Below are 14,693 nucleotides of genomic sequence, written 5' to 3'. Positions count from 1 at the left end.
GAACTCATTGACTGTTAAGAACCGGGTTATTTTCTGATGATTCTGTCGCTCCTAGCAAGTTTCTGCAGTCCAAGTGATTTTCCAGCCTCCCTTTCAACTCCGTATCTCACAAGCACCAGATTCTTCCCTCTCGACAAAGCAAGAAGAGAATGAGTCCTCTGCATTTTTCAACCCAGGCTCAAATTGACAAATCACAGAGTTCAAACAGTCCAACAATGGAACTGTAAATAAATAGAAATCAACAAAGAGTAGGAAATGAAACTCATCATCTGTATTACTCATCAACCACTACACTGTTTCTTACAATATTCAAATACAAAAACTAAATTTAAAACACTGTAAGCTGGCTTTTAAGAAGCCAGTACTCTCCAAAATGAAACGAGAATCTGGTTAACAATATTCTAGATAATTCTCTCTGCTCACTTCCTTCTACATTTCACTTTTTATACAGAATTTTGTAACCGACTCTTGATTCTCTCCACTCACAGCCTGCCACTTGTCACCTGCCAGAGCTGTTGCAATTGAAGACTCCAGTCCAGTCTCTCCTCTAACCAAATCTTCCCTGTATTTTCCTCCCTTGGCCCTGCAAGCATAAACATTGATTAACAGATTTCTATCATTGACTTTGATGTAAAATTATTGTAGAACGAACCTAAAGCATAAAAAATCTGATGAAAGCACCTATTGACTTGTCAGATCCATTGAGGAGTTGGAGTCCACTGGTTGGTCCTTTTTTCCCCTCCAGAGGATGATCTGCTCATCCTTGAACAAGATAGGAACACAAGGGACCAAATCCTGCATTTACAGGAGAAAGCAATAAACTAAATAACATGGTCAAAATTCAAACTTTATATTAACATACTGGGAATCTTCTTGAATTAAATTTAAGAAGATGAGCCATACCCTTAGCTTCACACCAATCCTTTTGCAGTCACTGGTACCTGCATGTGAACAATCTAGTCTCACTACCTCTTCAATCTTGAAAGCCTCCCTCACTCTCTCCACTACATTCACATACACACCATTCCTGGCTGCCAACAGATTCATGATTCAACAACCAGCAGCCATTTAGTTAGAATCAAACATCATGCCAATTGGTATTCAGTAAATGTGCAACAAAAGAGGAAAACAGCAAAATGTCCTTATGCCTCTTAAACTCAAATTCACTCACTCAATTTCATCAAAGGAGGAGAATTAAGTCCTCTGTTTCGCATTTCCTTCATTTCTTCGAATGTCAAACCATCAGCAATATTCTTCACAAGTTTTGGATATATGGGTGCATAGGGCTTCCATAACATAAGAGGAATAATTGGCCGATTCTTGGGATCATAATTTCGACCCCGGTACAAAAGAAGGACATTAATGTGCCGGTAAATGATCTTCCCCCCAGATTTTTCCTAGATAGACACTACAATCTAAATCAGCAAGAAAATAGATCATCAAATTCATGGGCACTCTGTCTAGTGCTAACCTCGAGATGGAAGCAAATATTATCCATGTCAAGAGTTGGCACTCCCAAGCACTTGATCCTCACAGCTTCAGCCCTTTTCCAATGGTTATGGATGTCATCTAACATGTTGTGTGTAACTCCTCCCTTCCCTATACAAAATACAAATCTTTTAACTCCATTCATTCAACAATAACAAAGACTCAGCAGCTGCTCAAATACAATCCCAAAAAAAAAAAAAAGCAAATATAATACATTATGATTAAAAACAAAATTTGAAAATATTCGATAATAACTCAGTAAAAGATGAAGTTGCTCATCAAATGGTGCCACTCAAATCACATACCATTTTACCTTACCTATATTGATTTGCCTGCCACAATCACTATGTCTATACCGCTCAACAAGCTCAGCAACTTCCTCCTCCGTAAGCGGGTCCCCCATAACCCGATTCCTCTCCTCCTCCAACCGACTCAAATCAACTTCTTTTTGAGCCAATGCGGCAGTCCCGGTCCATTGCCTCTCAAGCCGGCCTGGCCCAAATGGAGAGAACCGTTTCGGCTCTCGGAATCCTATGGGCTCGATCGCCGGGTTGGTCTCCGAGTATGAGTATTTGAAGTCAAAAGGAAGGTCAGATTTAACAGGGAATTTGTTTCGGTTTAAACTTGGGTCGGGTGGCTTTTGCTGTGTCTTGGGGGTTTTGGGTTTCTTGGGTTTTGAAGAAAATGGCGGGTCGTATATGTCGTCAGAGAAAGCGTGGATTAAATAACAAGAGAGTGTCAAAAAGGGTGATGTTGGGTCTTTGATTAGGGTTAGGGTTTTCCGAAATTCTAATTTTGCTAACATTTGAAAGATGGAATTTTTGTCGATGGATTCGACTCGGCTGAGAGGAGGAAGATGGGTTTATTACAACAAGATGGGTATTTTGGTCATTATGATAGTGATATCTCATATTTTACTGGTTTTGGCATTGCTCAGTTTTGCTGGATTTCCTGTGTTTTCATTTCTGCTTCTGAGCTTTCCTACAGTATAATCTTGAAGTATCAAATTTGGCAACCTAAATCATCCCAAATTGCAAAATATTTGAACATTAATCATGGTTTTGTTGTTCACATCAGAGCTTCTACATTGCAAGTTTTGGAACTGATATACAAAGAGATTATCAAATACCAAACTTGAAATAAATTTCAACTCTGCAGAATTGTAGGAGCCATGATTCATAATCAAAGTTTAAGTTGCAGTCATAAAATGAAGAGAAACATGGAGTTACAGTAGTGAAGTAGAAAGTATATTCTGTCAAATATCAGTAAGCTATAAAAATAAGAACTCTGATGTTTGACATTCATAGCGTCATCTTGTTACTACCAAATTCTAACAAGCATGAATCAACCTGCTGCTCCGATTTTACGAATCCAGGCATTTTTGGCTATGCTGTTAATAGATTTAGTTCAGTTTTGTATCCAGAGACTGCGATATAGGAACTGAACTGTGTCATGGATTAAGGAAGTTTTATGTGATTCATATTGGAGAGACTTTGCTCAACCTCTCAACTTTACATCGCCTTTGATCTCCAACCATGGACTCGAAAACGTCCAAGAGATTGTTCAGCTGGTCAGCATTCTCCCCTAATGCCTGCAATGCATACACAATGCTCTCGATGGTTGACAGATATCCAGCCCTGGGCTGATGCCTCACCTCGCTGTATAAGCTCAACTTGTCTAAATCCAACTTCAGATGCGGCAAAAGCTTCAACCAAGGATTCTCATTGTAAATTCTCTTTGCCTTGGCCCAAGTTCCATCCAAAACAATCAAATTCTTCACTTCAAGATGCATTACTTCAAGGTCTTCAGCACTGCAAGCTCTTTCACTTGGGAACAGAAGTATTGACCCTGGCAAAACCTCGAGTTCAAACTCTTGATTCTCTTCCAGTCCCATGCCTCCACTCAATTCTCGCTTTTGCATCTTCTTCACAATAAACCCTTTTGCCAAAGCGTCTAAAGCCAACTGAGAGTCCAAAATCTGGTCAAAATTTGGCTTCTGATAACCAGTAGAAGGCACCCACTTATGGGCAATATCATTAATGACCCCATATTTGCCAATAGTCAGAGTGACAACAGGCTCTTCATTACATTTCGAAACTGGTAACAACCCATTATTTTCATCACAGATGTTTGAAGTCTCCAAGGAAATTGTGCCATTTTCACCATTGTCTTCATTAGAACTAGGCTCATCCTCTTGCTCCAAAACTATTTCACTACATTTCAAATGCTCTTCAGCAATCAAGCTTCTATTTTTCTCTTCTAGACACTTTTTAAATTTCTTAAAAGCTAAACTGACATCATTTCCTCTTTCTAACTCTTGATCAAAACCTTCACTTTCCAACACAAGCTGGCCCGAACCTGGTTCAAGCAACCTTATTTCAAAACGCGCGTCAAAATTAACGTCAGAAACAGTGGCTACAGTGACATTCTTGAGTCCTAGTTTTGCAATCCTCGTAGAATTAAGAGGATGTTTTCTCTCTAAACTGTGTTGAAGGATGGTCACGCCTACTGAATTTTCAAGACCCGGATTCTGAATCCTGTTGCACAGGCAGATGCGGGTCGGTTTAGAGCAAAATGGGCAAATGGGTCGCTTGGCTTTCGCTTCTGCTGCAGCCATTTTTAGGGTTTGAAAAAAGCTTAGTCCGTGAGAGTGGAGGGGACTGATGAGGAAACTGGGTAAGCGGATCCGGGTCCCGAAATTGGCCAGCATTTTAGTATGGCAAAAATTTTTAGATTTTAGAAATTAAAATAAGATTAAAAGAGCCAAACATAAAAGCGATGTTTTCGGAACCGGTTCGGATGTCTATCTGGCCAAGGGGCCAATCGAACCACATGACTAATAGCCGGACTAATTAATCTATTTAAAGATAATATTTAAATAATTTTATATAACCAATATAGTAATTAGATATTAATATGTGTAAATAAATTAATATATTATTGTATAATTCAATAATTTTTAATTAAAAATAAAAAAATTATATTATCTAATAATAAATAAATAAAATCATATATACTTATAATAAATTTTAATTTATATATCAATAATAATATATTATCATATAATTTTAAAAAAAAAATTAATAACAATTTATCTAATTATATAGGGGTTCACATTATTTTTTTAAATAAAAAAATCTTATATGAGTCAGAATATTTTTCTTAATATTAAATTAATTTCATTAAGTAAATAAAACTCTTAGATTCATAATACTTACTTACAACTATTATACTATTAAATAAGTAATTTAATTTAAAACACCATTAAAAAAGGTTTGGACTTGCGGACACCTTAGCCTTTTGTTACACTTCATTCTTGGGCTAATAAAGGGTAGAAGAGACATTTCATTTGTAAAGCACTTGTGGAGTACACAATCCAGATTCCATTACTGTTATCATGAGAGTTTTGATCAATAGAAAAGTCCACACGCCTCAGAGAGAAACTATCTACTTTCGACTTTCCATTTCTTGGAGTCTACACACTCATTTTCCGACAATATGTACGATTTCTGCTTCACGATCCCCTATGGCTTGATCCTTATTGGAGGTGGCGTTTATGGATTCGTCAAGAAAGGTAGCACAGCCTCCTTGGCCGGGGGTGTTGGCATTGGATTGCTCCTCCTCTTGGCTGGATGGTTGAGCCTCCAAGCCTTTGAGAAACGAAAGAATTCTTACTTTGCTTTGGTTCTTGAGACTGGTAAACGCTCTGTATATCTGGGTTTTCTTTTTTAACTCTTTCTTTTGTTTGGTTTTTAAAAATGTGAGTTTTTTAGTGTTTAGTATTTTTGATGAATGATGATTGTTTATATGTGCGATCATTTTGAAGTTTAGAAACGATGAACTTTGCTAGTTCAGTGGTTTTTGCTTGCTGTAGATCCATTGTGGCAACTTGTTTTGGGATTGTTTGACATGTTTTGATCTGGGTTGGAGCTCTTTGACAATGTGCAATTTGGAAAGTTTTAATTTTTCTTGTTGAAAATAATTTCTTGAATTGGGATTCTTATTTTTTTTAGGATGGTCTTTGAAAGAAACTAATTTTTCATTCGTTTGGTTGAGGAGCAGATTCACGCGAATGGTTGTATGAGATTCTTGCATAACTGCTAAGTGACTTGGGAAGTTTGTGTTTTAATTTTAGCATTTCTAATTTTATGAGCTGGACTCGCATATATAGAAGGATTCGCCCATGGAGCATGTGTTCTTTGTTGATATAATTTCCATAACATGACATAGGTGTTAGTAGGAAGATCCTTCGGTTATAGAAAAAGCAAGACTGTGTAATATTTGTGGATCAGAATTTCAATTTGGCCAATATAAGAGATGAGTGAATTTAGAGGTCAAAAGAGCTGATGAGTTTTATTTACGAACTGCTTTCCTCTTCATTCTTTCTAGTGACAGGCAAGTGTATATAGAAAGCAGATTTTTTGTTTTTTTGTTTTCCAAATTTCAACTTTGTTCGTTTTTCTTTTTATCTGTGATTACTGCAATTCTTACTTTAAACTAAATCTAGTATTTGTATTTGCACTTACTTGTAGCTGTTGATGCAGTTTGTGCAGCAGCTTTGACTGTGGTTATGGGATTGCGTTATCAGAAGACATCTAAGATTATGCCATCTGGTATTGTAGCTGGGATCAGGTAATTTGAGGAGAAATCTGGCTTTTCTTTTTGGCACTCTTAATCCTCTTATGCTGATGACCTGATCGTGATATTGCATTATACCGTGACTTTTATTGTGCAGCTTTATGTGATAGAAAACATATCTTCAACTGCCTGCTTGTCATTCTATTTGTACAATTACACTTTGTTTCTTTAGATGCTATCCTGAACAATTACACTTAAAAATTCTCCTGTACTTTTTGCTTATTCATCTGTATTGAACTTACCCAAAACTTGAATTCCGTCTGCTTAGAATATTCAAACCTTTTTGGTGTGTGTGAGCTTGCAGACATTGCTTGTGCTATCATTGTTTAAGACTGGAATTTTTGTTGTTGCTCATTTATCATGGTGCTGCTGTGGTTGTCCAGTTTTGTATTGGAGTTAGTATATAGTTCCTTCATTCTAGTGAAATATGTTTTGCTTCAGCCTCTGGATTGTTTCGCTTTATAAATACATGATCTTTTATCTTTCTCTACTGGGATTTCATACCAATGATGTTAATTACAGTTTGGGGAGGATCACTGTTGACCCATAAAGACATCTAATAATACTTAAGTTGCTACAAATAGTTAGTCATATTATCAACTCGAATCCACCCATATATTCATTACTAAATTTTTTTCATGTTGACCCATATAGCAATTTCTTTCTTGCAGTGCTCTGATGACTGGGTTTTACCTGTACAAAATTGCTACTGGAGGTAACCATTTCCCTGCCGGGGCCAAGTCTGAGTGATTGCTTTGAGCTTTGTTTGTGAGACTAATACTATAAGATAGAATAGAACAACAGAGACAAACATGCTTCTATTAGAAGGTTTTTGCTATCTTGAACAAAGATATATTGCTGTATATTACTCCTATCGGTTGTATGTATGAGACAAAAGATTACTGGTCTTTAGAAATTTAACAAATGTAGTCTCTCAAGATTTATTTGTTAAGATGACTTTCATATCTAGTGATACAAAGCCAAGCTCATTGAATGAGTGATTGAGAAGCACTTGGATGAATAAGCATGAGCTGAAGTCGTTTAAGAACATCCGCTTGAAATGTAGCTTTAAATCTTTCATGTGAATAAATCATATTAGCAAGTGGATCTGATATGGTGGTCAGTCCAGTCCGGATTTATTTGTGATTGAATTAATTGGGCGAATCAATCTGGGTGGATGTTAGAAGGAAAATGTTGATCATGAGATTCAACCTGAGTTTGTATGATGGCAAATTTGTTTTATATTGGATTAATTCGGTTTAATATATACTTAAAATTTTTATTATGACAATTGACGTTATGCTAACATCACTAGTCTGATTGGCTGGTACCAAGACCGGTTAAGAACCGGATTAGTCCTTTGACTACATCAATGCCTATTTGGATTGAAAACATTGGTTTTAGTGTTATTATCGAGCATTGGTTCTGATTTTACCTATTCCGTGTATGGAGGATTAAAAACTGAACAATAGACATTCATTGAAAAAGATTCTTCTTGTCAATTTAATCAGGAGCAAGATAAGAGCAGGACAAAAGTTGAAGAAACCAAAAGATTTAACTGGGTTGAAAATTGATGGTAGCTTATAATTCAATAAAAAAAAATTGAAAAACTTGGAACATTTATCTTCCTCATTGATAAAATAAGCAGAAAATGACCTGAAGATCACCTCGTATCAGGCGAAGGGGTGAAAAAAGAGAAAAAGAAAGCCCAGAAAGCATATTTTTAGTCAGTTAAACGAGAGATTCCAAGCATCCAGCTCCGAATAACAACAAAAGAAGATCGATATTTTAGCCTTAAGGGGTCCATACAGTTGTTCATCGCCTATGTAGACATATTCATAAGTTAAGCTCTCTCTCTTTGCTCTCACTAGCCATATGAGTACCTTGTTGACCCTTTTCTTTCTCCTCATCCCATTTTTATTTCTCCTAATCAGGAGAAGATCCTCAAGAAAGCTCCCTCCTGGTTCACTTGGAATACCCATTATAGGCCAGAGCCTGGACCTGCTTCGAGCCATGAGAGCAAACACTGCAGAGCAATGGCTTGAAGCAAGGATCAGAAAGTATGGTCCTGTATCAAAGTTAAGCCTCTTTGGAACCCCAACCGTGTTCATTTATGGTCAGGCTGCAAACAAGTTAGTCTTCAGCAGTGACAGCAGCATAATTGCCAATCAACAAACGAAGTCAATTCGCATGATCTTAGGCAATCGGAATTTGCTGGAACTGAGTGGCGAAGATCACAAGCGAGTTCGAGGTGCCCTTGTCTCCTTCTTGAAACCAGAATCTCTAAAGAAGTATGTGGGCAAGATAGATAAAGAAGTCAAGAAGCACATTGAGTTGCACTGGCATGGGAAAGAACAAGTCACGGTATGTTGATGGCTTCATAGTACAAAGATTTTATTTGCTTTTGCAGCTTAAGATTTTAAGTTAATTTAAGATTTAAATTTCTGGTAGGTTTTTCCCCTGATGAAGACACTAACCTTCGACATAATATGCTCTATTCTATTTGGAGTTGAGCGAGGAGCCCAGAGAGATCAACTTGTTCATAATTTTGGAGAAATACTACAAGGTTTGTGGTCAATCCCTGTTAACTTGCCTTTCACACACTATAATCGAGGCCTGAAAGCAAGTAAAAAGGTTCAAAAGATGCTGAAAGATCTTATACATGAGAAGAGGATGAGACTTGAGCAGAAGATTGCTTCTCCTAATGATGACCTTATCACTTCCTTGCTCAGCATCCGTGATCAGAACAAGGAAGCTGCAATTACTGAGAAGGAAATTGTCGACAATGTGATGCTTATTATGGTTGCTGGACACGACACTTCATCTGTTTTGATCACATTCCTGATTCGCCTTTTAGTTAATGATCCCGCAGTTTATGAAGTAGTACTTGCAGGTTTGTTCATGAAGCTTCCTCCTTGTTTTTGCTTCCATTTTTAGCTTCAATTATTTCTAGTTTCTATTTTCATTCTTTACCCCTTTTTAGAGGATGAATCACAGTTTAAACAACTTAAGTCTCTTTCTTCCCTCCTTAAGAATCTGGAAAGAATTTTATGTTTTATCAGGGAGAGCTAAATTGTGAAGAAACAGCTTAGTTATCAGGACAGTTTGACATATTCAGATGCTTAATTGTTTAATTTGTTTTTTTCCAGAACAACAAGAGGTAGCAAAAAGCAAGCCCATGGGGGAGTTACTAACCTGGGAAGATCTTGCCAAGATGAAGTACACATGGAGAGTGGCAATGGAAACTCTGAGAACAGTTCCTCCGGTCTTTGGTGGCTTCAGGAAGGCTTTGACAGATATTGAATTTGACGGTTACTTTATCCCTAAAGGGTGGCAAGTAAGTACCTAGAACTTCAACTTCTATTTCACTCTCCTACTGCTTGTTGGGGTAATCTTTCAAAAATATGCAAATGATGTCCTACTGATTCATATCTAGATCTTCTGGGCGACAAACATGACTCACATGGATGATAGCATATTCCGAGATCCATCAAAATTTGATCCAAGCAGATTCGAAAACCAAGTATCAATTCCTCGCTACAGCTACATTCCATTTGGAGCGGGGCCTCGCATATGTCCAGGTTATGAATTAGCCAGGATTGAAACGCTTGTTTCAATCTATTACCTGGTCACTCAATTTTCCTGGAAGTTACTGGGTTCAGACAGTTCTTTCAGTAGGTAGCCTATACCTACCCCTGCTAAAGGACTGCCTATACAAATCATACCAAAGCAACATCGCGAGAAGGCTCAAAATGTAGGGCGGTAGCATCACTATCAATTCTTGATCATAGTCACCTCATGCTATGATCAACGGTTGACAGTAGAGGTGACGTTCCGTTACCCCCAATACTTTACCTATTTCATGTCACCATAATCAAGTCCAGTGATTATGTAACTATCAGTCTGCTAAAGTGGATCTTCAAGAAGGATTTCAGAGAAGCTTGGAGACGTAGCTTATGATTCCTGGAAAATGTCTTAAATAATGTTTAAGGTAAGGATTCATCAATGACGCGTCAATTAGAGTGATCACCCATGTACTAATTGCCAGGCTGCAAATAACATGTATATGTCAATGTTAAATTTTCTGGTCATTGGTTACTTGTTTTGGTTTTGACTTGACAGATACCATATGATACTACAAAGCTTAGAATTTTTTGTTCTTTTCTCTGTGCTCGATAGACATTTCTGAAGAGAGATTAATGAAACTTAATGAGTTCTTATTTCACCTTCCCAGATCAGTTGGACAGAAGAAGACCAAGAGGTACCACCAAAAGAGATCCTCCTCTCATTCAATTCGAAAATGTACGGACTTGACAAGATTGAAGGAACCAAAAGATGTATTTGAAAATACATCTCTTATAGATGTTATATGATAAAGACACTATAATTAGAATTTCATTTGAAATATCATTTTCAACTTTTGTTTTATCTATTACTCTATTTTAATTTTTTAAATTAGAGTATTTTGTAATGAAGTATGAAAATAAGAGATTTAATTTTACTCTTACTTGTTCTTATAAGATCAATGTCGTATAAAAATGAGAGATATAATTTCACTTTTACTTATTTTTATAAGATATTTTTTATTGTGTTTACATTGAATCTATTCTTTCTCATTTATGATTATAAAAATGAATTCATTCCAACACCTTTATTATTTATAATATATTAAGTTTTTTCATTATGAAAAACATTTAAAGGAAAAAATTAACAAAATTGTAAAAAAAATTTAAAAAAAACTAAATTGTTAGACATAATTAAAACTTGATTGAGAGAATAAGGGATTGAGAAATTGAAGAAAGTTTGAAGCTATCATGAAATGGGGTTTTTTTAAAGTAAATTTTTATCACTTCTTTTAATTATAATTCGAAAATAAGTAATATAAATACATAAATACAAATGCTCTAAAATCATTTGAAAATACATAAAAAAACATAATTTGCATGATTGATTTATCATTTTCGAAATATTATTATCAATCATATTAACTTAAAGTAAATATAAATTAATGATATATAAAAATTTATTTTAAAAAATATTTTTTTTTTATAAAAAATACAAATCAGTCTAATTAGGATCCAATATAATACAATACTCTATTGTGCGGGTCATGCTGCGAGCTCTCATTAGTTTGAGGAACGACCCAATCCGCAAGGTGGCGTTATATCGAATTTTAACTCGACACAACTTACAGACGTGACAAGCCAAACCGACACCGAGGTGGCCCAGCCTATTGCTACCTCTACCTGCAAGTATTAACTTTCTCTGCGTCTTACAAATGATAAACCATGATAATAACAAGAAACTTAAAGCTTAGCATTTGTCTGTTCTTAAAGGGATATTTTTTAGTCTGGAAGTAAGAGATTCCAACCCAAATAAAAACAGCAGTGATTTCTAAATTTCAGTCAAAGGTATGCATATAAATCCTCATCATCTCTGTGATCATCTATTAAACTTTATTTTCATATAGTCTCTACTCTCTTGCACAAGGGATGAGTGCGTTGTTCATCTTTTTTCTTTTTCTCCTTCCAGCTTTTCTTCTTCTAACTAGGAGAAGATCATCAAAAAGGCTCCCTCCAGGTTCACTAGGCATACCCATTATAGGCCAAAGCCTTGGCCTTCTTGGAGCCATGAGATCAAACACTGCAGAAAAAAGGCTTGAACAAAGGATAAGAAAGTACGGTCCCATATCAAAGTTAAGCCTCTTCGGCAAACCAACAGTGTTCATTTATGGCCAGGCTGCAAACAAGTTTGTCTTCACCAGTGACAGTAGCACAATTGCATATCAGCAAACTAAGTCTATTCGCATGATCTTAGGTGATCGGAACTTGTTTGAACTGAGTAGCGAAGATCACAAGAGAGTTCGAGATGCCCTTGTGTCGTTCTTGAAACCAGAATCTCTCAAGAAGTATGTGGGCAAGATGGATGAAGAAATCAAGATGCACCTTGAGTTACACTGGCATGGAAAAGAACAAGTCACGGTATGTTGATGGCTTTGTAGTACAAAGGTTTTGGTTGCTTTGCAGCTTTAAGTTTTTGTCATTGAATAGTTGCCAAACCTGATATGACTTTCATTTCAATTGATGCCAGGTATTGCCCCTGATGAAGACACTAACATTCAACATAATATGTTCTCTTTTATTTGGAGTTGAGCGAGGAGCTTGCAGAGATCAATTTGTTACTAACTTTGAAGAAATGATAGAAGGAATGTGGGCAGTCCCAGTTAACTTGCCTTTCACTCGCTACAACCGAAGCCTGAGAGCGAGTCAAAGGGTCCAAAACATGGTGAAAGATCTTATACATGAGAAGAGGATGGCACTAGAGCAAAAGATGGCTTCTCCTCATGATGATCTTATTACTTGCTTGCTCAGCATCCGTGATCAGGACAATTTACAATTAATTACTGATAAGGAGATTATCCACAATGTGATGCTTATTATGGTTGCTGGGCATGACACTTCATCTGTTTTAATCACATTCATTATGCGCCATTTAATTAATGATCCAGCTGTTTATGCAACTGTACTTGAAGGTATATTTATGAAACTCCCTCCTTTTCTTTGCTTTCCATGTTTAGCTTCTATTATTGAAAGCTGATATTACTTTCTTCAATACAAACTAGGCACCTGTAGCAAACAAGGTCTACAATTTTTAATCTTTAAGTATCACTTTAGAATCCAGATAAAGCATATGTTCTAATATGGCAGTCAAAAATAATATTAGGCAATGGTTCTGTAGGATGCTATAGTATGTTGACATATCCTAACTTGTGTTCTTTTTTGTTTCCAAGTAAAATGGTATCTCTTTAGAAAACTATTTAAAGAAGAATACAATTGTAAACTCGAGTAGAACTATGAGTCTAGTAGACTAAAATTCCAATTAAAGGGACAATATCTTATGTCTTATTTTTAAATATAGTGGTGAGAATCAATTTAAGGTGATTAGAGAATGTGAGAACATAGAGGTGAATGTAGAAACTGGGTTGTTGACATTCCTAGGTAGAATTCTCTCTTGTTGTGGATCCTATAGTTAGAACTCTTTATTATTTGTGGATATAAGTAGGTTATGTTGAACCACTTAAATATTGTGTGATATGATTTGTATTCCTATATTATTTATCTCGAAATGTTTTTCCTCTGTGTGATCTTACAAATAGTATCAGAAAGGTTTGGATACAAGTAGAAAATCTTGGCCAGAAGTTTGAAGTTTATATATGGGTAAAAAGTCTAGAATAAAAGCCCAGATTTCCCTGATATAGCCAAGAAATGCTTGGTTGGAGCCCACAAGCATTGCTTAGAGGGAAGGAAGCATTAGTGAGATCCTGGAAAGCTTGGTTAATAGGCTCGAAGACAATCAGTAATGCCTGAGATAGATTGGGAAACCTTGGGTAGAGGCTTGCAGCCTAGTTGGCTAGAAGCTCTGGTTATGGGCTGGAAATCTTGGCATGAGGCATGAAAACCTTAGATTGCAAACTAAGAGATGAGTTCTTTTTGAGATAGTGTCTGCAAGAAAGAGATGAATTCCAAATGGCTCAAGCTGTAGATGGGGTAGTTCTCAAATATTGGTGGTTAAATTATGTTGTTGGTATGATAGAATTATCTCTATTTATGTATGGAGGTCGGTTTTACTACCTTAAATTTGTGTCTCCTATCTAAAAAATTCAGCTTATTTACGAAGATATATATTAACATGCTTAATATTTTAATTGGTTTTGCAGAACAAGAAGAGGTAGCAAAGGGCAAGTTAGCAGGAGAATTACTCACATGGGAAGATCTTGCCAAGATGAAATACACATGGAGAGTAGCATTGGAAACCTTACGGACAGTTCCTCCCGTCTTTGGTGGCTTTAGGAAGGCTTTGAGAGACATCGAATATGGCGGTTACCTTATACCTGACGGATGGCAGGCAAGTACTGCAAAATTCTACCTCCATTGAGAGATATCGAATATTCAACTGACTCCCATGTGATTCATATGTAGATATTCTGGGCTACAAACATAACTCATATGGATGATAGCATATTCCCAGAGCCTGCAAAGTTTGATCCTAACAGATTTGAGAACCAAGCCTCAATTCCTCCCTACTGCTTCATTCCGTTTGGAGGGGGACCTCGCATATGTCCAGGATATGAGTTTGCCAGGATTGAAACACTTGTTGCGGTCCATCATCTGATCACCCAATTTACATGGAAGTTACAATGTTCAGATAGTTCTTTCATTAGAGATCCCCTGCCTGTCCCAACTAAAGGACTGCCCATCCAGATTATGCCAAAGAAGCTCATATGAGTATTTCAAGTGGATCTTAAAGGACTTCAGCAGTGTTGTTGCTTCTGGTCACAGCAGAATCTGGTACATGTTTCATTTGATTCAGATAAATGATCAAATATCAGTTTTGAAGTCAATACTGCAAATCCGTCCTCATGTAACACTTTTCTGTGTGTTTTATACTTGATACATAATAATAACATATGGAGGTTTTAATAAAAAAATAAAAAAGTTTGATTCTTTCAATAAAAAAAAATAAAGTTCAGTCTTTTCCTCAGGAAAAAAAACAAAGTTTGATAATTC

General features: G+C 36.4%; 5 protein-coding genes across 5 annotated transcripts; 3 read left to right on the top strand and 2 right to left on the bottom strand.

Moving 5' to 3' along the window:
* Positions 1-251: 251 nt before the first annotated feature.
* On the bottom strand, positions 252-2,443 carry LOC123202055 (CRS2-associated factor 2, mitochondrial). The gene is made up of 6 exons (XM_044617774.1): positions 1,807-2,443; positions 1,472-1,599; positions 1,172-1,397; positions 904-1,031; positions 682-795; positions 252-583 (listed from the first exon to the last, which is right to left on the bottom strand). Exons 1-5 carry the CDS (start codon positions 2,291-2,293, stop codon positions 682-684), a joined length of 1,083 nt encoding a protein of 360 aa, XP_044473709.1. The 5' UTR covers positions 2,294-2,443; the 3' UTR covers positions 252-583.
* Positions 2,444-2,628: 185 nt separating this feature from the next.
* Positions 2,629-4,222, bottom strand: LOC123202054. Its single transcript, XM_044617773.1, has one exon. It carries the CDS (start codon positions 4,196-4,198, stop codon positions 2,966-2,968), a length of 1,233 nt encoding a protein of 410 aa, XP_044473708.1. The 5' UTR covers positions 4,199-4,222; the 3' UTR covers positions 2,629-2,965.
* Positions 4,223-4,877: 655 nt separating this feature from the next.
* On the top strand, positions 4,878-7,137 carry LOC123202464 (protein FATTY ACID EXPORT 6-like). The gene is made up of 3 exons (XM_044618419.1): positions 4,878-5,185; positions 6,033-6,120; positions 6,798-7,137. The coding sequence occupies exons 1-3, from the start codon at positions 4,987-4,989 to the stop codon at positions 6,874-6,876; spliced, it is 366 nt and encodes a 121-aa protein (XP_044474354.1). The 5' UTR covers positions 4,878-4,986; the 3' UTR covers positions 6,877-7,137.
* A 136-nt stretch (positions 7,138-7,273) lies between these two features.
* Positions 7,274-10,287, top strand: LOC123202463 (cytochrome P450 716B1-like). Its single transcript, XM_044618418.1, has 4 exons — positions 7,274-8,490; positions 8,578-9,019; positions 9,276-9,463; positions 9,563-10,287. Exons 1-4 carry the CDS (start codon positions 8,002-8,004, stop codon positions 9,806-9,808), a joined length of 1,365 nt encoding a protein of 454 aa, XP_044474353.1. The 5' UTR covers positions 7,274-8,001; the 3' UTR covers positions 9,809-10,287.
* A 1,111-nt stretch (positions 10,288-11,398) lies between these two features.
* On the top strand, positions 11,399-14,527 carry LOC123201993 (cytochrome P450 716B1-like). The gene is made up of 4 exons (XM_044617689.1): positions 11,399-12,107; positions 12,217-12,658; positions 13,844-14,031; positions 14,106-14,527. Exons 1-4 carry the CDS (start codon positions 11,619-11,621, stop codon positions 14,409-14,411), a joined length of 1,425 nt encoding a protein of 474 aa, XP_044473624.1. The 5' UTR covers positions 11,399-11,618; the 3' UTR covers positions 14,412-14,527.
* Positions 14,528-14,693: the final 166 nt, after the last annotated feature.

This window comes from Mangifera indica, chromosome 18 (assembly GCF_011075055.1).
Source record: "Mangifera indica cultivar Alphonso chromosome 18, CATAS_Mindica_2.1, whole genome shotgun sequence".
Classification (NCBI taxonomy): Eukaryota; Viridiplantae; Streptophyta; class Magnoliopsida; order Sapindales; family Anacardiaceae; genus Mangifera; species Mangifera indica.
The sequence above is the reverse complement of the archived record's forward strand: the minus strand, read 5'-3'. Positions and strand labels throughout refer to the sequence as shown.

Coding starts and splice junctions, on each gene's coding strand:
- LOC123202055 (XM_044617774.1), bottom strand. CDS start 2,293: ATGTTAGCAAAATTAGAATTTCGGAAAACCCTAACCCTAATCAAAGAC. Junction 1,600..1,806: donor TGGCAGGCAAATCAATATAG/GTAAGGTAAAAT, acceptor TATTTTGTATAG/GGAAGGGAGGAGTTACACAC. Junction 1,398..1,471: donor ATATTTGCTTCCATCTCGAG/GTTAGCACTAGA, acceptor GTGTCTATCTAG/GAAAAATCTGGGGGGAAGAT.
- LOC123202054 (XM_044617773.1), bottom strand. CDS start 4,198: ATGCTGGCCAATTTCGGGACCCGGATCCGCTTACCCAGTTTCCTCATC.
- LOC123202463 (XM_044618418.1), top strand. CDS start 8,002: ATGAGTACCTTGTTGACCCTTTTCTTTCTCCTCATCCCATTTTTATTT. Junction 9,020..9,275: donor TTATGAAGTAGTACTTGCAG/GTTTGTTCATGA, acceptor GTTTTTTTCCAG/AACAACAAGAGGTAGCAAAA. Junction 9,464..9,562: donor TTATCCCTAAAGGGTGGCAA/GTAAGTACCTAG, acceptor ATTCATATCTAG/ATCTTCTGGGCGACAAACAT.
- LOC123202464 (XM_044618419.1), top strand. CDS start 4,987: ATGTACGATTTCTGCTTCACGATCCCCTATGGCTTGATCCTTATTGGA. Junction 5,186..6,032: donor TGCTTTGGTTCTTGAGACTG/GTAAACGCTCTG, acceptor CTGTTGATGCAG/TTTGTGCAGCAGCTTTGACT. Junction 6,121..6,797: donor GGTATTGTAGCTGGGATCAG/GTAATTTGAGGA, acceptor TCTTTCTTGCAG/TGCTCTGATGACTGGGTTTT.
- LOC123201993 (XM_044617689.1), top strand. CDS start 11,619: ATGAGTGCGTTGTTCATCTTTTTTCTTTTTCTCCTTCCAGCTTTTCTT. Junction 12,108..12,216: donor ATGGAAAAGAACAAGTCACG/GTATGTTGATGG, acceptor AATTGATGCCAG/GTATTGCCCCTGATGAAGAC. Junction 12,659..13,843: donor TTATGCAACTGTACTTGAAG/GTATATTTATGA, acceptor TTGGTTTTGCAG/AACAAGAAGAGGTAGCAAAG.